Raw genomic sequence first — 23,709 nt, forward strand, 5'->3', positions numbered from 1 at the left:
TGTTGTGCGATAAATGGTGATAATAATAATAATACATTTTATTTGTAGAACCCCTTTCACACAAGGCGTGCAACTCAAAGTGCTTAACAGAGCAATAAAATAATATAAATGGTCAACCCATACAATACTATATAATAAATACAACACCAAGAGCAAAACGAGGCAAACAGTAATACAATAGGGATTCAATAAAAACAATGAATTAAGTAATTCAGAAAAAAGTTAAATAAATACTGTGGTTAATTAAAAGCAGATTTAAATTGGTGTGTTTTAAGGCACTCGCACAAATCCTGCATGGAAACAAAGCACATCTTGTCTCTATGGAAACCGCTGTGTGTCCATAGCACTGTACATCTAGCCTGTTCAGCTCAGTCACAAGACAGGGGATTTCAACCTTTCAATGATTCAGAGACCCCTGTCCAGCATCAAAGGCATCCCCATCTTAAGTAAAATAAATTGTTATAAATATTTCCCAGGAGTGTGTGTCTGTGTGTCTGTTGAGGTAGGTACACCTGGAGACTGCTTATGACACTAGTAAAAACCAGGCATGTGATCATGAAATATGATTCTAAATTTGGCACAGGGAAAATGCAAATATAATCATCGCCAAAATAATTGATACCATACAGTAGTGGATTTGTATTAGGTTGTTGCTGAAGGTAACTGTCATGCGATGCGATTCATTTTTGCCAATTGCCACTAAAATGATAATGTGTGCCATAAACTGGTATGCAGACAGCAGAAAAAGAACAGAACCACTTGTGCAATGGAGGATATTTTAGATATATCCTGGTTTTTGATGGCCCAGGTAAAGGACCTGGGAGTTTGTGGTTTAATGTAATAAACTCCAGAGGCAGCACAGAACTGCCACGTTAACACATCTTTCAACGGACAAGACAGGTAGTGATAATGCACAGAGAACAGGGATACTATCCTGAACACAGTCATAGGGAGTGTTAATTGTGTCCCCTAGGAGCACAGTGACATGTTTTAATTGTGGCCCCTAAAAACACAATAATAGTTTTTGTTGTGACCCCTTGGAGCACAGTGATGGGAGTTTTAATTGTGGCCACTAGGAGTACAGCAATAAGGAGTTTTAATTGTGACCACTTGGAGCACAGTGATAGGCTCAGCTCACCCTGATCTGGGCCACGCTGCTCTTCATCCGACGGCCCTCCTCCTCCTCCTCACTGTCGCTCTCTTCACTGCCGGAGTCGCTGTCCGAGTCGCTGTCCCTGGACCCACCTCTGGAGCTCCCACTCCCTGGGCTGGGCCGGGCCCCCTCCCCACTTTCTGCAACTGACAGTCAGAAAAATAGGCCATTTAGCACTGGATATACTTAGATATCTTATCTAAACAGCAGCTTTGTGTGCTGGTATGACTCGAGCTCAGCAAGCACAACAAAATGGATTCACCCTCCAACCCTCCACTCTCACTTAACCCCTATTTAACTCTTACCATCCTCCAGGGCTCACTCACAAAACTAGAACTAGCCATGCCAAGTGACAAGAGAAACTCAAAACATTTTAGACAGACAGTTTAATGACCAGCCAGAGGAAAGACTCCAGCCTGCATTCTGTAGCCTGACCTACCCGTCTTACTGCAGTTCTCCTTGTCGTCATTTTCGTGCTCTGAGGGAGTCCTGCTCCGGGCCCTGCTCGGGATCCGGTCTGGGCTCCTGCTCTTCCTCCGACTCCTGTTCCGGTCCCTACTGCGGCTCCTGCTCTTACTCTGACTCCGACTCTGGTCCTGACTCCCACTCCTGCTCCTGTTCCGGTCCCGGTCCCGACTCCGGCTGCTACTGTCACTCCGGCTCCTGTTTTTACCCCGACTCCGGTCCCTACTCCGGCTCCTACTCTTACTCCGGCTCCGGTCCGTACTTTGACTCCGGTCCCTCTCGGGCCGCTCCATGCTCACAGAAGAAGGCTGGAAGGCACAGAACACAGTAGCTGCTATCAAACGGCTGATACTCAGTGCACTGCTCAGCTCAAACACTGCAGTCCCTGCAACTCCCATACCCACCCTCGACAACAAGGAGTGCCCACAGGCCCAGGGCCACGATCAGATGTGGCATTTTAAAATATAGGTTTTTTTGCAAATCAGATCACAAGAATATAATCACTCATTTATTATCTTTCATTTGGGGATGAACATCAATACATATTTAAAAGATAGAGCTGGTGAAGACCAGTGAGATAAGAACCATTTCTCTGCAACCTAAAGTAATGGAGGCGGTGGAAGTCATGCTTATTTGTGCAACTTTGCAAGACCATATCGCCCAGATTAACAATCTGAGACTAGTGCAGGGGTGCAGCATGCTAAATCTCATTAAAATGTGACAATGCCGTCCAAGTGTGTTGAATTGACATGGACTTAGCCAAAAGAGCTGTTCTTACACAGCAGCTATCCAGCTAACTAAGTCATCCTGCTTCTTCATACAGGCCGCTGGCAATTTCACCTAGCGTCATATTCACCTGGCCTTTCCATCTAGTGTCTGCTCCACCTGGCTGTTCTCCCCAGCACCATCTTCACCTAATTTCACGTATAGCTTTGTCTCTCTTCACAAGTTTGTGTGATCCGACAACATAAGAGACAAGATTACTGAGGAGTCTGTATCCTGTGTGTGTACATATATATAGAATCCTGCATACTCTATCCTGGTTTATGCTCGAACCAATTACACTGGTAAGAGCCACAGCTGCAGCCTGCACAGTAAAATACATGAGCACAGGATCAGGGTGATAGATTGCTACTGCATTGCATGACCACTAAAAACCTCCTAAAATTCATTGTCATAAAGGCGCCTACGACATCATAGGTCTACACCAGGGGTCGGCAACCCTGGTCCTGGAGAGCCGCAGGGTGTGCTGGCTTTCGTCTCCATCTTAAAATAAGCAACCGATTCAGACCCAAGAAACCAGGTGAGGTGAGTTAACTGTGTAATCAACGGCTTTCATTGATCAATTAATCCCAAGTAACAACGAAAGCCAGCACACCCTGCGGCTCTCCAGGACCAGGGTTGCCGACCCCTGGTCTGCATAGTAACAGGGATCCGCGAAATTATGAAAGCATAGCATGCTAGCGAGTTTTTCATTTTTCAACAATCCGGGCACAACCATAACAAACTGCAGCAGGTCGTAGGCTAGCCTTCGTAAAATTAACTTCGTAAGAGAGGCAAAAGCGCCTATTAACGGTCTTATGAGCGAACTTATTTTCATCCTCAGCAAACTGACCTGAGTCAGATCGGCTGTATGACCACTAATATCTGATTTCTGAATATAGAGGATTTCAATATAAGCGCAATTCCACAGTTCGATTTACAAATTTGTGCATAAAGGCACATCAGCAACGTTACTGTGTCTAGCGCCAACTAACGGTACAGAAAAGCCTAATCAAACTCACTCGCAATCATTCAGTATTTTGCAGTTATTGTTTCAGTGGCAATAGTGCCAACTACTCTTCAGAGCAGCATACAGGGTTATCTACTTGCAGTATGCTAATAAGTAGAAAATGGCTTAGCAATAAATAAGGCAACACTATTGTGCAGTTATGGACGCAATAATAACATTTACATGGTACAGCGTCACTAAATTAGCTAGCTAGCTACTATACAAGTTACATGCTGCTAATATCCATGTTAGCTTAGATGTATACAATACTTAAATGCTGGAACTGCCGTTATAGCGTTTAGTACCGCCTACTCAGCATCCTTAGCTAACTAACTTGGATAACACAGACCCAACTTGCTTGAAGTTAACTATCCCAACGTTACTCACTGAAACTATCAAATACAGCTGCTTGGCTAGGATAATCCCTACAACTGATCTAACCGTCCAGCTAGCTAACGTCACAGACCTATTAGCCAACTCGAGCTAACTGACCCGGAGCAGAATGATGATAGTTAGCTAAGCTAAACAACTAACTTAACGTTAGCTAAACGGGTCAAATTTATTTTAGCTACGCCTTCAGGTATTCTAGCTAGTTTGGTAGCCTGGTTAATAATATAGCTAGCTAGTCAAAATGTAACAGTTCTGAAGCAGACTGACGGACAAACAACGAATAAATACATAATTACAAAACAACGAATACATAGTTACAACATTTTCATTGGATCGCCGTGTGAAACGGAGAGGTGCTACCGAGGCCTTACTCCGCTCTGAGCTAAGAAGGCCCATAACACATGGATATTAGACTACAGTATTCAGTAATGACCATATAAAATACGAATATAAATACTGCATATATAATACTAATAGCTGAACGTGCAGTTTGTAAAACACGTTAACCGTGTAATTCAGTAATCCAATTCAGTTAAATGTTTATTTTTTACCTCCTCTTTTGAAGTAGAGTTAATTTGATTTTCAACTTCAGCATCGTTGGATTGCGCCGCCATTTTTCCTGTTGCTCTACGGATACCGCGAAGTTTCCTGACGTTCGGGGTGCGCAAACGGAAAACGCCTCCAAACCAAGAACAGACACATTTCAATCTGACAATAAATACTCAGCAATTTATCAGTTTAAAATTTTACACCAATATAAGGGGGTATTATAACTCGAGAGTTGCGATTTAGTTTTTTAGTTATAAGACTTGGAAAGGGGACATTTCATTCTAAATACTGCAACAAATAACTTTTATTAAAAGCATATTGATATTGTGTTCTGCATCCATTTTGATTTAATATGCTTACACTTTCACCAGGTGCCAGGAGGAGTGTAGTGAACTAAGGTGTGGGAAGTACAGAATGTATCAGCAGGCCCTGATAGAGTATGTCAGGGGAGATCAATGTTTTTATGCAACCTCTCAGAACTAGAAATTCAGAACCAGACCAAAGTTTGGCAGTTCAGCAGTGCAAAACTACATGGGCCTAAAAACCTGTGTAGTCCAATGGCACCCCTGGTTTAATACATTGTGCAAACACCCCTGGCAAAGACAACAGCAATGCATCTTTTCTATAATTAGGTGAGAGAACGCATCCATGCAGAATTAATCAGAATCGTTAACATTACATTACATTATTGGCATTTGGCAGACGCTCTTATCCACAGTGTCTGCCAAATGCCTAACATCCTTGGGTTTGCGTGTATGCTCCCCCTTCTTCAGTTCAGACCACAGGTTTTTGATTGGATTTAAGTCTGCACTGAGATGGCCACTGCAGAACATGATTTGCAACCATTCCATATATTTCACTTTAAAAAATATATATTAATGTTTTACTGTTTATGGATTTTTTGGTACCCATTACCGTACTTGAGTTACCATCTGTCTCTTTGAATTGACAGTTCTTTAGCTTTTCCCATGGATTTTGTTACTTGTTGCATCATTTTTAAACTCAAATGAAGCAGGAAGACACAATATAGTTTATTGAGAATAAGAATAAATTAAATAAAGTTAACTGAATTCCGTTAATTACAATCATTGTTAAGGGTGCCAATAATTTTGACAGCTATGGTTTTCAGAAAAAAGAGATTACTTAATAAAAAAACATTGAAACATGAGATTAAATTATTGAAATAAAACTATATAGTTTTTCCTTTTTGTTTGAAGATAAAATATGGATTATTATCTGTGTTGTTTGCTAAATACAGCTTTTTTCTTTTTTCATTAAGGTTGCCAATAATTCTGGAGACCACATGATGGTGCTTCCTATGTCAGTCATCAACTAAAGCGGCTTCCAACAGTTTTAATAACTCCAACACTGACCCCTGCTGGCCAAAAAGAAAAGCTGCAGCAGTTATCATAAAATTCCAATTGAGTTCAATTCAATTCAATTTAAAAAAGTTTTAAAAAATGTTAAGTTACATTTTTACAAGTGGAATGTAGTAATAAAAAACTAATGGATCGGAATACATTTTCAGTCCAGCACAATCACATTTTCTCTGCTCATAGCGCATGAACTACCTGCTAGAGATATGCATAAGAGTTATCTTCTGGCCAAATAAAGCAGGGTATTTCACGTAGCCCAGTAAATGTAGTTGATTTTTTACAAAGTTTGGACCACAAGCAAAAAAGAACAACAACAAAAAGCTGTTGACAGTTCCTCCCACATATGATAACAATAGCACTTGCATAGTTGGTCTTTTAAAACTCACATTCAAAGACATCACGCTTTCCTTTGTGGTTTCCGCCATATAACCACTCAGTTCAGAAGCAGTGGACTCCATCTCATTGTGTTCTTAAAGAAGCACCTCTGAAGTAGCCCTGAACGGCCAGAGGTCAAATCTAACTCGACCTGGAATCTGTAGACACAAGCTTTCGGCTTGGTTAAACACACCGTGTCCTGTGAAGTAAAATTCCATGCTTTCAAAGCAGCGAACGACACTGTCGATATTTCCTGCTGTTAAGACTTATTTTTAATCGTACACCAAGAGGACGGCACAGATCAATAGTCGCTGCCTGAACTGAATGTTGAAAGCCTGGTGAAATGTTCGCTGATGCACAGAACTGAAAGGTGGAAAATGTTCTCACATAAATGTCAGCGCCTTTTTGCATTCCTTTCTGCAGAAGACATTTTTTCCAGTAGACCTGGAATGGAGCCTGCTTCAGACACCCCTGGTCTTGAGAGCAGTATCATGGTGTTTAAGGGAATAGCGCTTAATTTGGGACTGCAGGGATCTCAGGTCAAAGATACGGGTGTAAAGCGACCGCCAGGCTCTTAAGTAATGTGCCGTCATGTTCTCTTTGAAATGTACCAAAGTGAAAATATTAAGCTTGTTTTTTGAGTGCCTGAAAATGTATCACCCACAAAATACACGTGTTGCCATTTGTAGCAAATATTCGGCCTCATGCAAGAACCAAGTGTACGAACAACATTTGCCATACCTGTCGTACAAATCATATAAGCAAAGCATTTAATTAATTTCCTATGGGGACCCTTGCAGTGAATGTCTCCTGGCACACAGAACTCTGATGAAACTTTCAAACTCGGCGTTGCAGATCAAATGTAAATCAAGATTCAGCAACTGCACTGATTATTTGTTTAGAAGGAAAAAGAGAAAGAGTATCAACGGTCCGCCATATTGTTATGTTTTGCTAAAACCAATGAACAGCAGTCTACCCAATCAGGTATCAACTAGTTGTTGTTAATCCCATTGGCAATCTATTCGAATAAAAACCCACCCACAGTACCGTATAACTGATTAATTTAGTTCTGAAGTTGAGCATTTGTTGATTCCAACGTGGCAGACTCATATGAGCCCTTCTTCTCTTAGGAAAAAAGTATGAGAAATTTACAATAAGAATAGGAAAATGTTCTTGCGTGAGGCCCATTGTCTTAAAAATTCATGCAGAAGCAGCCTGTCTTTAATGAGTCTTCAGATGATACAGATTCTGCAAATGCCGGGTCCCTGTGGAAGAGAGGAGCCGTGGTCGTTTGGTGCAATTTTAGCGTCGAGCAGCCATGTTGAGGAGTGTGCTTCACACTAAGGCTGCATTTGGAATGGGTCCCTCTACACTACATAGTGCACCACTTAGGGCATCGGCCATTTTATATGGTGTCCAAATTTTCGGTATTAAATTCAATATTTCCCACAATGCACCGCAAAATGTAGGGTACAATCAATGCACAAACGATGTAGGGTACGAACAATGCAAAAATGATGTAAGGTACAAACAGTGTAGGGTACAAACAATGTACACTACTGGATCACCAGAGAGATGGCGACAGCCGACCCTGCTACAAATGTGAGGCAGAACATGCTCACATGAACAAATATAACAGCCATGCCTTTTTTCTTCAATTGTTTATTAGTAATTAATCACAGAGACATAATTTGTACAAGGACTCAACAAGGAAACCAGGCAAACCCTTGAAAAAAAAAAAAAAAAACCTTGTATATATTGTTTCTTGCTTTCTCAGCAAGCCACTGACAGCTGTCACGCAAGCGTGACGCATTGCTAAGTAACCGGCTCAGAATCTGTCATGTCTGAAATCGTCTTCTTTTTTCACCACTGAATCCCTATCTGGTGCTCTATGTACATTTCCCTATGTAGTGTATAGAGAGGGAGCGAATGAGAGAGCCATTCCCCCCCCCTCCGCCCGACTGAGAAGACCTTCGTAGAGCTTCTCCTCCTCGACATGGACCAGGAAAGAGAAGAGCCCGGAAAGGTTGCGGCACAAATAAAAAGAGCAGTTTCAGTTAATGGATCCGGCCGGACACAGAGGAGGGCATTGGCAGGCCTGGCTGAACAACAGGCAGTGCCTTCGCTGAAAAGCCATCTTCACTCTGCTGGCCTTCCTGAATCAGGGCAGGCAGAACGCTTACTGAGGTACCAACAGAAGCTTCCGGCTTTGCCAGAGGGCTTTAAACATGTAAAACATCCCTTCAGTCAAGCTCTACAGTGGTGTGAAAAAAGTGTTTGCCCACCTTCCTGATTTCTTATTTTGTCACACTTAAATGTTTCAGATCATCAAACAAATTGAAATATGAGTCAAAGACAACACAAGTAAACACAAAATGCAGTTTTTAAATGAAGGTTTTTATTATTAAGGGAGAAAAAAAATCCAAACCTACATGGCCCTGTGTGAAAAAGTGATTGCTCCCTAAACCTAATAACTGGTTGGGCCACCCTTAGCAGCAACAACTGCAATCAAGCATTTACGATAACTTGCAATGAGTCTCTTACAGCACTGTGGAGGAATTTTGGCCCACTCATCTTAGCAGAATTGTTGTAATTCAGCCACAATGGAGGGTTTGAGCATGAACCGCCTTTTTAAGGTCATGCCACAGCATCTAAATAGGATTCAGGTCAGGACTTTGACTAGGCCACTCCAAAGTCTTCATTTTGTTTTTCTTCAGCCATTCAGAGGTGGACTTGCTGGTGTGTTTTGGATCATTGTCCTGCTGCAGAACCCAAGTTTGTTTCAGCTTGAGGTCACAAACAGATGGCCGGACATTCTCCTTCAGGATTTTTTGGTAGACAGCAGAATTCATGGTTCCATTCATCACAGCAAGTCTTCCAGGTCCTGAAGCAGCAAAACAGCCCCAGACCATCACACTACCACCACCATATTTTACTGTTGGTATGATGTTCTTTTTCTGAAATGCGGTGTTACTTTTACGCCAGATGTAATGGGACACACACCTTCCAAAAAGTTCAACTTTTGTCTCGTCAGACCACAGAGTATTTTCCCAAAAGTCTTGGGGATCATCAAGATGTTTTCTGGCAAAATTGAGACGAGCCTTAATGTTCTTTTTGCTCAGCAGTGGTTTTTGTCGCTGCGCTCTTGGGGTAATTTTGGTCGGCCGGCCACTCCTGGGAAGGTTCACCACTGTTCCATGTTTTCGCCATTTGTGGATAATGGCTCTCACTGTGGTTCGCTGGAGTCCCAAAGCTTTAGAAATGGCTTTATAACCTTTTCCAGACTGATAGATCAATTACTTTCTTTCTCATTTGTTCCTGCATTTCTTTAGATCTCGGCATGATGTCTAGCTTTTGAGGATCATTTGGTCTACTTCACTTTGTCAGGCAGGTCCTATTTAAGTGATTTCTTGATTGAGAACAGGTGTGGCAGTAATCAGGCCTGGGTATGGCTAGAGAAATTGAACTCAGGTTTGATAAACCACAGTTAAGTTATGTTTTAAGAGGGGGGGCAATCACTTTTTAGGTTTGGATTTTTTTTCTCCCTTAATAATAAAAACCTTCATTTAAAAACTGCATTTTGTGTTTACTTGTGTTGTCTTTGACTAATATTTAAATTTTTTTGATGATCTGAAACATTTAAGTGTGACAAACATGCAAAAAAATAAGAAATCAGGAAGGGGGCAAACACTTTTTCACACCACTGTATGTCTGCTGTAATAACCTCTCACTTGGTGGAAACATTTCATTGATATGCATACCCATGTTATAATGGCAGTGCTCTTGTAACAGCTAGAAAAAAGGTAAAACTTTATTTTACAGTCTGTCAATTATCTAACATTTGCTTGGTACATACACAGCTACTTGTGTAATTACAAGGGAACTACTTTTACTTCAGTGGTAAGTACTATGAAATAAAGTCAACAAGTACCATATGTAAGTACTATGTAAATATGTTTTACAGCCCATTTCATAGTACTTACCGATGAAATCAAAATAGGTCAGCTAATAAGTACCTGGCATTTACCCAGTAAATACTAGATAATTAACAGGCTGTAAAATAAGGTGTTATCCAAAAATTAAAACAGAACTCTCTCCAAAGGAGCAACACATCCAGAATTTTACCTTGATGGAGTAATTATAAAATGCATCCTGTTTCACCATAACCTGGTAGGGCTTTCAAAGATGCATAAGGAGGTGTGGATGTCCTAAAATAAAGCAGCACGGAGGGACTGAAATTCAGCTAAGCATTCTCAGGCATGTAGCCTACTTTTTTGGGGTTCAGCCAGCTAGCTAACGTCGAGCAGGATAGGCATCTATAACCACAGAAAGCCAATTCAGCAAGGACCTGCGTTCACAGCTGTAAATTTCTCTTTGTTGCTCTTATAGTTCAGCCTGTATAAGGCTTGACCTTCTTGTGTGGCTGAGACTGAGTAATGAATGCCCAGCGCAGCTGAATGATATATGGCTGTAACTGAAGTGGATTCTGAGCGTGATGCAACCCAGACTGCCACGGCTCATCTGTATGCAGTGCAGGTGAAGAGCTGAGATTTATCACAACACAGCAGACTATAACACACTCACACACACACATACATGCACACGTATGCACGCGCAGGCACATACACTCACACACAGACACACACGCATGCATGCATGCACACAGACAAACACACAAACATATACACACATACATGCATATGTATGCACACGCACGCACATACACACGCACACACTCACTCACGCATGCACACAGACAAACACACAAACATATGCACTCACACACACACATACACATACACACATACACACAAACACATAAACACACACGTGCATGCAGACATGCACACACAAACACACAGAAACAAAGTCACAAGACACACCCAGACATGCACGTACAGAAAAGTCTATGCTGGAACACAATTATCCCTAGTCTGTATACCAGTGATTGGGAACATTATTTGTGAAGGTGAAGTTGACCTGAGTATTTTCAAGCCACCATAAATACAAACTGTTCTCTGCCAAAGTTCTACCAAAAAAATAATAAAAAGAAATGCAACCATTTGTATTGCCTCCCTTAAGTATGACTAATATCCTACTTTGTGCTGCTATAGAAGTAAGCCATGTGTGCACAATGCCCTTCTCGATAGAGACGTTAGCCAGGTTTATATTCACGTTTATAAAACGGACAGTTTTCATTAAATGCAGAATGACACCACGACGGTTTCTCATCTACATGACCTGCGCTGTTCACGGCTATACCTGAACAATGAGCGCGTTCTGAAATATCACGTCTGGCGCGATGAACTTTGATAGCACATTCAGAGGAATAGATTAGAGCCATTTGAAGATTTGCATTTGAATATGCTTCATTTGAAAATTCATCACCATGACAATTGTCCGGCCCTTTTTTGATATATTGAACATTTTGAATAGCGGGTGAGAGGGGAGGACGGGCCGTCGTGTGCCGTTTAAAGCCCAGGCCGACTCTCCGATGAATAGGAAGACGAAATTACTGCATTACGAGACGTGGAAAGGACAGTGCTGAGGAAAAAAAGGTTTTGATCATTTATATAAACGACGGAAAAAATCTTCAGTTTTAACTGTCCAGTTTCCTTTGCTCAGAATTTTGTAAGATAAAAACATTGATAAAGGGTTTAATAAATAAATGTTTGACTAACAAACAAAACCAATGAAAAAATAAGGGGAACTCAGAGTGTATTGAAAGTCTGCTGTTAGCACTCAGCAATTCGCAACATAAAGCACGCAAAAACAGATGATTGTAATTGAATGAATTTATTAGTCAAAAAAGGAAATAAAAATACAGCCCAAAGATTGAGTAAACAGGCTCCCTCCCAGCCATCAGGGGATCTTATACAGGGGGTACCGCAGATGCGTCAAAGGAAGGCAAGAGCAGGACACCAATCCACCACTAGGGCAGCAGTAAGGCTTGTACAGAAGGTGGAATGCATTGGAGAAATATGTACCTGTGGAGCAGGGGTCGGCAACTCTGGTCCTGGAGAGCCGCAGGGTGTGCTGGCTTTCGTCTCCACCTTAAAATAAGCAACCGATTCAGACCCAAGAAACCAGGTGAGGTAAGTTAACTGTGTAATCAACGGCTTTCATTGATCAATTAATGCCAAGTAACAACGAAAGCCACCACACCCTGCAGCTCTCCAGGACCAGGGTTGCCGACCCCTGCTGTGGAGTCTCATATAGCCCATATAACTCCGGTTTGCAAAGAGTAATAACAATTATAAAATATAAAAATATTTTTTATGGCAAATAAAATTCATTAATGAATTAAGCGATTATATATAGTGAACACTAAGTAACTTTTCATTTGTTCAACAAAAATTGGCTGCAATGAACCTTTCACACATCTAAACAGTTTTCTCCATCACAGGGAGAATAGATTCCTGTTCTAGAGGAAGAGGGGAAACTGTACCACAACGGTTCTGTCCCATTTCACTGTCTCATTCTGCAGTTTAGTAGACATGGTCCCTTGTGCCATAAGGAGGGGGGAGGGGTGATTTCACACACTGGCTAATGGATCATAACAGCCAGTGCCCATGGCAAACGCACAACACTCACACTCTAAACGGCTTCCCCATGGAAGGAGCTGATTGGAGGAGAGGTCCAGGATTCACTCCCCCTGAAGCTCAGCCATTGCCTAAAACTACCAGGCTGTTGGAACGTTTGCCTGTAGCAGTCTTCCCTGCTGAAAAAAACAGATCAAGCTAGGTTTTGAAACAGCTGGTAGCTGGTTGACCAGTTCAGGCCACCTCTCAGCTCAACGTGGTTTAGTTGGTGGTTTACTAGTTCAGACCAGTTTGTCATGGTTTGACCAGCTCAATCTATATTTGAAACTGCTACCAGCACTAGGTGGTTGACCAGCTCATACCCAGCTATACCAGATGTATGACCAGCTTGGCCATGCTGGTTAACCAGCTCAGACCCAGGTAGACCACCTTATGACCATCTTGACCAGTTTAATTTTCAAGCTGGCAGCAGCGGATTTATCAGAGATAATATTAGAGGCTTTGAATTTCACTTGCGAATAAATATTGTGACTCCACATGTCTTTACACTCCAATTTTAGAACTGAGCCCCTGTGAGACCACAAACCCAACTGTTAATTGCTTGAAGCGCACAAACACCACATTCCTTTAAGTTTGTGGTCAAGCCCTCTGACATTTCAGCTCAATTAGAGATAATTAAACAGAGGCAGCTTATGGAGCCCGTTGTATGTGAACTGCAGCAAGACAGGAAAGCCCCGATAAAAAACACAACCAAAATGAGGCAAAATGCCCCATAAAGCCACCCCCTGAGTGGTAAGCTCATCATCAGCACCGAAACAAAATAAGAGGAGAAGCAAAAATAAACACATTCATTTTTAAAAAAAGTAGCAAAGCCAGTCATCAACCACAATAAAAACCTGTGGGACATGTACTCTAGACAGTCATTTCTGCTATTATAAACGCAATATTAAATATGAGCTAACAGATGACACCCTCAGCACCAGCCAGACGTACAGCAGAATTAATCTCAAACTCCTAATGTGCAGCTGCTCAACCTGTCTCAAGCCCTCCTCTCCACACAGCCTGAACAGCAGAACAAGCCTGACTTCCCGGCTTGTTGGGTTCAGACGTCGCGTCTATGAACTGCACTCAGGGACAGGAATCTGGAAAGGTGAGAATCTTATGTCCATGATACATGAAGGGTCAGTGTTCTCACACTACTCCAAGAACATGGCTGTGCATCTCCGGTTGTAACCAATGAGGTTCCTTCATTGAATCCCGGGTGGAGTAGCATGGGAATTCCCCCTTTCACACCAAAGCCGGGCTGTGTCCATTCTGGGTAATTCACCAGTCGTTGCAGTCAGATAACCTGGGTTGACCCTTCCTTTCACACTGACAGCAAACAGGGACATTGTGTGAATGGGGTGTAAGAGTCCATGAGCATGATGTTATGTCAGCTTCACTCAGAAGAGATTAACCACTTCACTGCTGCTTGCCTTCCAGACATACTGCAGCAGGAAGCAGCAGCAGAGAAGGGACAAAATGTTAAATATGGAGGAGATTCAGGCCAGTTTTCCCATATGAGTGTACCTTACATAGGCTTCTCTTTGTTCTGTAGATCTGGGGTTTTTGGAAATGCCCTTAAGAGCCTGGAAGCACCCTGTACTGCCCCCCGCACCCCCTCCATGGGGAGAGGGCTTGGCTCAGCAGGACAAATTAGCTTATTCTCCTGAACTCCTGAACTATTGCAGGTCCTGTCCCCTCTCACTGCGCTCTGCCCACAGAGAGGCAGGGTCGCCCCGTCTCCTGGGAGCAGCAGTGTTTGCCCTGTCCCCCAAATATTCACCCCCCCTGGCCTCCTAATGCCTCACCGAGCCCCCGGTGTCTGTCAGGCCCACACCCGACTCGCACTGTCTACACTGCAGAAAATGTCTGTCCTTTCTCTCAAGTAGAAAATATTAGCTAGTTTGATGTTACCGTTTGCTTGACAAGTGAAATCTTCTCACCCCATTGGTTAATCTTAAAATGAGTCAAACTCTCACCTCATTAGCAGTTGTTTAGTCAAATTTAGAAACAAGAAATAAGTGTAATTATAAGACTAAGATACTTGTTAAGACTGACTTATTTATAACTTTTTTATTTACAGCCCACTAACTGAGAATTATATTCTCACCAAAAATAAAATGAACGGAGAGACTTATGTTAATCTTGCAGTATAGCTTAAAATTTACATTTGGCATGCACAGTATCACCTGTCAATATGAGTAATATTAAAGAGCTTCTATATGTTTATTCCAAGCTTATTTGACACACAATTTTATATTGACACAAACTCCAGTTTAGTGGTACTATTATACTCTGGACACAGATGTGAATCATTTTGGAAAATGGTTGTAGTGACTGAGACAGAACAAGACACTTAATTAATAGATAAACAAACTTCACTAATCACTCATTCTGTTGCAGTGTCTTTAACTGAACTACAAAGATAGATCTTCCTCTCCAGGTTATGAGTTAGAAACTGCCGTTTGAATGCAAGGCATGCTTTTATTCAATTCTATGGACTAAGATATGAGAAGCAGATTCAAAGGAAGCAACAAGAAAATAAAAACAGAACTGCCCAAGCTTGTCAGGAATTAGCGTTTCTGGATTTTACAATGTTCGATTAGATGGGTGCCTGGCTTTTAGGAGGAATGTGAAAGAATGCTGTCTGTTATAAAAGGTCATCAGCAGCTTTCGAAGATGCTGGGTGCCTGTTTGATTGTGCCCCTGTTTGAAAGCAACCCCCCCATGTCTAATCCTCAAACAGAAAAGGGAGACACACTCAACCTCTGTTCTTTCAATCAGATCAAAAGGGGGGGGGTGTCTGTGTAATGTCTGGCAGTCAGACCCCCTGCTGACCAGCAGGCAGCAGTGCAACAAGCTGCTGGGTGAGAGCCAATCACTTCTGATTGGCACAGACAGGGGTAATGAAGGAGCTGAGGCTTATATCTTATTGATTCTCAGGACTAACCACATCCGCTAGCCACTAACCTGCTAATTAACTATCTGCTAGCTACTAATCCACTAACCAGAGCAGGCTTGGTGAGTCTGTGACTCAGCCCAAAGAACAGACCTGTGTCTGAAAAATATAATCTATATCAAAATCAAAAATAGCAAAATAAACACAAAGTACATAACAAAGGTTGCAAATGTCCCTCTGTATTGGTAAAAAGCAAACTTTACATTTTGTGCCTGTATCTGGAGTAGGGGTGACATGTTCTTATGAGAACACAGAACAGAAAAGTGTTCATTGTGAGCTGTGCAGGACAGACATGGTCCTTTAAATGGTTTATATTGCCGCAGGTTTGAAGGTGAGTGCTCCAGGGCTGAGATGAGCTTCTCATATCTGCAGCTGAGATCCTTTTTGCTGACTCTAACTGCCTTATTAGGGCAAATAAGATGAATATCACAGGGATGCAGAATTTCCTGTTTGCTCAACACTGCAAGTGACAGCATAATTATGATGATAACACGGTGCTTAATTTTGAAAGACTTCCATTTATCCAAAATGCAGCAGCCCCATAAATAGGCCATAGGCATGTTCATAAGGAAATGCATGTCAGGAAAATAACAGGGCCAGTAGAAAAGACAGCACAATGCTGAACCATCTGCAACAGGGATGCAGTTCATTCTTGGAGCTTCTCAAAAACTGTGTTTAAAGGAAGAATTGACATTGCTTTCACGTTACCTAACAACCTGTGAATGTGATCCCAGTCGGTGAGAATGCGAATTGCAACGTTGACCGTGGCGCAAAGGAAGGTCAGCGCACAATAGCAGGTTCATTTTCTTATTGTACTCCTTTCCAGTGTTCTATTTTAGGTCCTGATATCCATAAGAAGACGTTTGTGTGGTTTTAAGAACCAAAAACAACCTCTATCCAGTTTTACATGTCAATTCTCCAGCACCTCTCCTGAGCTTTACCAAGAACAGGCCGTTAATGAGTCTTAATGTTAATGAACATCTGCTCTGATTGGCGGGCTAGCTCCAATAAGGTGAGCCGCGCTGAAGCAAACAAGCGCATCGTTATTCCGTCATAACTTCACGAACTTCCAAACAGCTCGTTTAACACATTCAGTTCCTGTGTAATCCAAATAGCAAGGGAAATGTCATTCTCCACAATAGGGACTTCTAAAATGAATGCACAGCAAACGGACACCCAGTCGTTACTCGCACTGGTCCGGGCTGCAGCTCTTAACATTACTACGGCTCATTGAATTCAATTAAGATATACTTTGTCTTCCCTCTTGTAATCTAGTCTCACTACCCTCTAGTGGCTACCCTTATAAAATATACATCAATATATGGTAAATACTGCAATACATTTCAATAAAATATATTGTGAAGATCTGAAAAGATTTCAGCATCGTCTAACACTATTCCGGGAAGAAGTTCTCTTTTATAGGATAGCCTATATTAAAACATTGGCCACACTTTACAGTACGGTTCATTAATTGCCATTTACTAATGTAGTTCGTAACATGAATTAATGATGGACAAATACTGTGATTAAGCATGAAATTAAGTTTTCATTAGTTCATGCATTTGTTAACAACTAACGTATTTGAACTTATTGTATTTGTATTTGATCTCATGTAGTTATATATTAGCAAACCATAGGATGAACTGACATTTAAGTTAACCATTAATTAATAGCCTACATTAACTGTTTTCTTTCATTCCAGTATGAATTGTCATTGTCTAATGTAGTTCTTAACAAGAATGAATTATTATCATAGCTGATCATATCATAACATTATCAAAACTGTACAGTACTCTTCTCAGTAGTTAGTTATTTACATTAGTTAATGCCAATTCATGTAACCCAATTGTCAAGTATCAGTATGTATAAAGTATGTATTATTGTCATTAATATAATGAAGTTCAGGAATATGGTAATAAAAAGCTACATAAATAATACACGACCATTGAGATCATCATGAAGCACCTAAATTATCCTATTCTGGTACCACTGTGACATATGCTATGATGAACTCATTTCATATGGGGACTTCCAGCAGCATAAATCATTATATAGAACATCTACAGACTGAATTTACTTAATCTAAATATCACTACTCCCAATTTCCCCAAATTAGGAGTTACAGAACTTCAGTTGCGTTGGGAGTTAATTTGAATGATTGCTTTGCAGGGCAAATGACTGCCAGAGAAAAATCCTGTAGTGTTTCTACAGGAAACTCCAGTTTGACCCACTAGAAAACAAATTCAGACGGAAGCACTTTTTTCTGACTGCTTTTGTTAAATGCAAAGAAAATAAGATATTCTTATAGAACCCACAAGACGCAGTCTTAAATGATCCACAAACGTCAGAGCAAGAATGGAAGGAAGGAACGACTTGTCCTGCAGCCCAAATGTAACTTGCAGTCTCACACAGAGAACTATCTTCATCCTCCCTGGGCCTATGCTCAGAGTAGATTTTGGAACAAGATTGAGGCGTAAGTAGAGACAATATTTTGCATCAATCATATCTTATCTGACATGTGTATGAGTACCGGCTACAGCTGCAGACTGCAAGTGCATCCTAATGATTTTACTGTGCTCAAGTACAGACCAGGGTAATTTATAGAGCTGTCAGCAAATTAAAAACAAGGCAATTGGTTGGAACAAAAACCAGTACGCAGACCGGCCCTCGAGGACCGGAGTTGTGCACCCTCCCTGTCCTTATCTACTGAAAGGTCCTTCCCATGTAATATTCATATCATTTTCACAGGTATTGAAGTCTACATTTACTCATTATTGAAGTGATCTAGGCTCTAAGATGGCCAACATCTTTAAGCTATGAGTCCTATTGCAAATGTACTTGGCAGATGTGGATGGATGTTTGTATTGTATCTGTCAGGCAGGCAGAGAGAGACGGAGGTGAGGCAGGCACCTGTCACCTGCTGTTTTGAGCTGTCAATCACAAAGAGCAGAAGCAAACTGTCATTAGCAGACAGATGCACCGCTCTCCTGTGTGTGTGTGTGATTAGCCATCACTTTTAGATAATAAATGTGCATTAAATAGTCAGATGAGGTTCTCTGAGATTGCCTGGGATGTAAGTATCCAATCCACTGGTGGTGTTGTATCCTCCACTGCCAGAACCTGCAGGTTCTTTCTGTATAATATACGCCGTATCCGTCATCTCCTGACTGAGAAAGCCACCCAGCTCCTAGTCCAGGCGCTCGTCATTTCCCGCCTGGATTACTGCAACTCCCTCCTAGCCGGTCTCCCAGCGTGTGCCATCAAGCCCCTCCAGCTGGTCCAGAATGCTGCAGCCCGCCTGATCACCAATCAGCCCAGGTCGGCTCATGTCACCCCACTTCTCATTGGCGTCCACTGGCTTCCCATTGCCGCACGCATCTGTTTCAAGGCCCTAGTGTTGGCATTTCAGGCTGCTAAGGGGACTGCCCCACCTTACATACAATCCCTGATCACTCCCTACTCCCCAGCTAGACCACTCCGGTCTGCCAGCTCTGGTCGCCTTACGGTTCCCTCTCTACGTGCACCTGGCGGTCGAGCTGCACGTTCACGCCTGTTTTCCGTTCTGGTTCCTCAGTGGTGGAATGACCTGCCTAACACTGTCAGAACAGCAGAATCCCTCCCCCTATTTCGACGCAGACTCAAAACCCACCTTTTCAAACTCTACCATAGTCCTCCCTCCTGATTTCCCCTGCCCCTCCTTTCTGATATCCCTATCCTTGTCGAACCCCCCCCCCCCAAAAAAAAAACAAAAAAAACAAATGCACTTCTGATGACAATTATGTTTAGAACAGCATTTCCTGTGTATTTTGCTAGTTTCTGGATGTGATGCTCTGACTTATGGTAGAACCTATGCACTTGTAAGTCGCTTTGGATTAAAAGCGTCTGCCAAATGACTAAAATGTAAATGTGTTCAGTGTTCAAACAGTGACACAGTCCCTTCTGTGATGTTACGGTCATAACATTTACCGATAAAAGTATGACAGATTTATGCAATTTGACATAAGCTGACATCATCTGTTATGCCATCTTGTGACAGCTATTACGTCATGCGTATGATAGTGTTGTCAGCCTTAGGTCAGCCTTATGGCGAGGGGTTCAAGTAAAGTGTCACCACTCTCTTAGTATTCCCTGACTACAGCTGAATGGATAAATGATTATGAGACACAGCGATTCTTCCCGGAGCTCATTCCTTTACTACCAGTGCGGAGAGCCATTCTGTGTTCATTTTGAACCCGCCGCGATCCAGCAGGAGAAGTTCTCGAATTCTCAGTAACAGTTTATTATTTTTAAATGATCTCACTTTCATTTTTCCCTCTATAGGATCCATTTCACAGCCATGAATATTTAATTCAGCCTATTTCAGCACTGACCGGTGCCAAGCTCTCCGTTCACTGCTGACAGCGTGCTGAAAAAGTTATGGATTTTTTATTCTCCATTTCCTTCCCAGGACAGCTGGTAAGCCATTGAAATGCATCGCAGTGCCCTGTTCGTGTAGAACACTGCTCAATTCAAAATCTCAATTGAATTGTACAGTACATGCATTCTGAACAACTCCAAGCAATATCGTTTGAATTTTACAGTATGTTTGCCAAGGGACTAATGGAATTAAATTGTCAGTTCTGGAAATTACACAATCATCATGTCTCCATATTCACATTTAAAGTGTTACCGGTCTGCCAATCGTTTGCTAATAGCACAATGTGAATATCGCCTTGTAATGCCTGGCTGCCAAAGAATTCAAGAAATGAGCCGCTGTGTGTGTTAATACAGGCCGAAACCTGGACTGCCAACGCAATGGCAGTGATTCCTGAATGGCGATGCAGTGATTCACAGTGATGCAACAGACAGAAACGGGTCTTCCAGTGTTTCCCTACCTCAGGCCCAGCCGTGTTTCTTTTAATATTTTTGCTCTGGTTTTGCCTTTCCCTTAAATAATACATGCTGGCAAGTCTTTCCTTGGTGTATAATAAAGAGAGAGTTTCATTGGCTTCAAGAACTATTTACTACATACAGTAAAACTGTGTTGTTTCTGTTTTTCCTGTTTGGTGAGACAGTGCAAAGAGGGCTTGCGGTTATTTGGCTCACGTTTCTCTGGAACGTGTCTTGCAGTCTTGGTCTTATAAGAGATAGCTCTCTGGGGACACTGTCGGCCATTTTATTAATGGAGTTCTGTGAAGGTACTCCTCCACTAACAGGGATCGTGACAGTGACATAGAAATCATTGTGTATTCCTGTGAAATGACTCACAACCTTCTCACTAACTCATTTAGAATCTTTCCAATATTTAGGATCAAATAGAGGGGTCTGGTCCATTATTTTCTGGGAAAACCAACACAAGTCAAAGTCAAAGTACTTCTGTCTTATTAAATGGCCGCATTTCATTTCTCCTTGCTCAGATGCTGCATACCTGAAAGAAGTGCTTGGATCAGCCCTGGCTCAAATTTTATTTCAAAGACTTACTTTTTAATACTCTATGAGAATTTTTAATTAAACGCATTATAAACTAAAATGTGTAATCATATAAAAGATCGCGATATGGTTAAAAATGGATGCTTCTTTGAGAATTCTTAGTAACCTGCTTGAATTTTAATACGGTCAAGAGAGTTAAAGTACTTTGCCTTTTATCACACATGACTAAGTACCTGTGTTGTTTGAGCCGTGGAGTGCATTTGCCCAAGTTGGCTTCAGTGGAACAGGGATGTGACTGGTCATTTTGCTTCAGTTGTCACAGTTCTGGTTCCCTCAGGGTCTAGAAATAGGTTGCACTGCATGGATGTTTATTTTGTAACTTTATAGTAAATGTACTTATCGTTGTCCTGATTGGTTTTGTTTTCTAGTGGTAATTTCAGATTCATTTGATTCATTTTGCACTAAATAAAAGATGATGCATATTGTTATGTTGGACTTGGTTGCCTTCGAGAAATAAGCTGGGATATAAAGAGGATGCACTCAGGTTATTTACTGTACTTTGTGCTCTGGACACACCGATTGCAATGTTTGGTGAAATGAATAGATAATTAGGAATAAGTGATACTATTAAAAATTTATTTTGTTGTTTTTTTTTTTACACAAATACGAATTCTGTTTGCGCACATGTCCTAGTAAAAATGGTGTAATAAGAGAAAAAAAGAAGTACATGTATCTTTCCTTAAAATATATGAATTAGCTAACTAATTTTCTGAGAAAAATCATCCAGCTCCATTATGTACTTAAGATTTCAATTAAATAAAATAAATTAAATAACAGGTGACACTGACAGCTAACAGGAACAAAATCCTTGAATTATATGGTCAGGTACTATGGTTGATATAAAAGTAATTTTTGAAGACTCAATACTTCCTTAAGCCTAAAAAAGTAACTAATTTGAATTTTTAATTTGCACCAGGGACTGTGACCATTTCCTCTTAATTGTGCCTCAGAGAAACTTTGTCCTCTAATGATACAATCTGCCTTCCTCTGTTCTGCCTTCTGTACAGACAAGCTCAAAGAGGGCTGCCCTTTTCGAGTTTGGTTTTGCTTGTAAATTAAAACGATTCAGGAATTCTCTGGTGCCCCTTTCAAACAACTTGTTATGCACACAATGTAGCACATAATGGATGCTGATGCAATGGCACAGCAGGTAAAACCACAGGACTGCCATTAATTAAACAGTAAACTAATTAAACAGCGAATGCAATCAACACTGTGAAAAAATAGAAATAGCCGAAATGCAACACCCTGTTTGTTTTCCTGTGTGAAACACTGACAGCCTCGAGGAGATGATAATCCAACTGTTTATGTTGAGTTTTGGGGGTAAAGTAACATCAGCCTGGGCATATTATCAGTCAACCCGAACATCTTTTGGAAAGGCGTTACCTGTCGGACCTTGTATCAGTTGGCGGGCTGGTTTCTGTAGATCCTAAAAAAAAAAGAAAAGAAATGGCATTCAGGTATGGTGTGCCTACATATTAATGCACATGCTCACAATGTATGTTGTTTTAATGTGTTAAAACAACATACAAGGTTAATTTTAAAAGATACATTTTGTGGGATACATTTCCACCTATTTTTGCCTTGCATTACTGCTGTCTGATATGAATACAGGAACTCTAGTAGTACAGCTTACATTGCGATGCCAGGCTGGGGGGTGACCACTGCATCACAGGATGAACAGACAGAAACATAAAAGGTGATTGGCTTACCGCCATTTATTAATGAAAAACAACCAAAAATGTCTTTCAAACAGTAACTAAAAGTGCTCACCCATAATAATCCAGTGGGGAAAAGGAGAGCAAAACGTATTTAAACAAAACTAGGAAGCCAAAGGTAACCCACCAGCTGTCCTCCTGCTAGTGCCAAAAATGTCTCTCTCCTCAGGATTGACATCAAGGCCTCTTTCATATAGCCCAATAATGAGTTAATTGGCCACAGCTACAGTGATTGCAATGAATGCCAGCTGAGGCTGTACTTGCATGAAGGGCCGATGCTGCCACCTGGTGGACAACACCCTGATTTCACTACATGGCACCAGAACATATATACGTACACTTTATGCAGGGAGCTCCATAATATTTGGGACAAACATTATTATTATAATTTTTTCCCTTTTTTTCCCCTTGGTATTTGTCAACATGATGTCCAGAATTGTGCCAATGAAAGTCTGAGAAAGCCTACTGTCTGTTGAGAAAGCCATAGCACAAACCAAAGGATCACCAAAATGTTTGGAACATTGTTAATATGGAAGAGAGCATTGGTGATGACCTAAGTCACCATAATGTAAAAAATACCCCAAACCCCTGTCTGATAGATCAGAAACACTCTTCAGGAGGCAGGTATGCTGAGAGTAGGCAGTGGCTACTCTCAGCAGAAGACGTCACAAACATCTACAGGAGCTACACTGCAAGATGCAAACCACTAGTTAGCTGCAAAAACAAGATGCAGAGGTAACAGTTTGCTAAGAAGCACCAAAAAGAGCCTGCAGAGTTGTGGAAAAACTTGAGTGAGGACAAGAGGAAAGTGTGGCCAAAAATGAACTGCCTCAGATCCAAAGCAAAGCAAATTTTTGATTGGCAAAGTCATTCACCCAATCTGAATCCAACTGAACATGC

General features: G+C 41.4%; 1 protein-coding gene across 4 annotated transcripts in view; it reads right to left on the reverse strand.

The window, feature by feature from the left end:
* The window catches only part of cwc22 (CWC22 spliceosome associated protein homolog), a 40,037-nt gene extending 17,068 nt beyond the window's left edge, over positions 1–22,969 (reverse strand). For 2 of the 4 annotated variants that reach the window (XM_061227135.1, XM_061227134.1), the window contains exons 1-3: positions 4,331–4,452; positions 1,593–1,926; positions 1,139–1,299 (exon numbers count right to left, since the gene is read on the reverse strand). In XM_061227135.1, the coding sequence (XP_061083119.1) occupies positions 1,139–1,299; positions 1,593–1,926; positions 4,331–4,393 (558 nt within the window). In that variant the 5' untranslated portion in view covers positions 4,394–4,452. Of the gene's footprint in view, positions 1–1,138; positions 1,300–1,592; positions 1,927–4,330; positions 4,453–22,477; positions 22,521–22,727; positions 22,756–22,864 lie in introns of those variants that run through there. The other 2 variants (XM_061227137.1, XM_061227136.1) reach the window with 2 other exon arrangements.
* Between the last annotated feature and the right edge of the window lie 740 nt (positions 22,970–23,709).

Source organism: Conger conger, chromosome 17 (assembly GCF_963514075.1).
Source record: "Conger conger chromosome 17, fConCon1.1, whole genome shotgun sequence".
In the NCBI taxonomy this organism is placed as follows: Eukaryota; Metazoa; Chordata; class Actinopteri; order Anguilliformes; family Congridae; genus Conger; species Conger conger.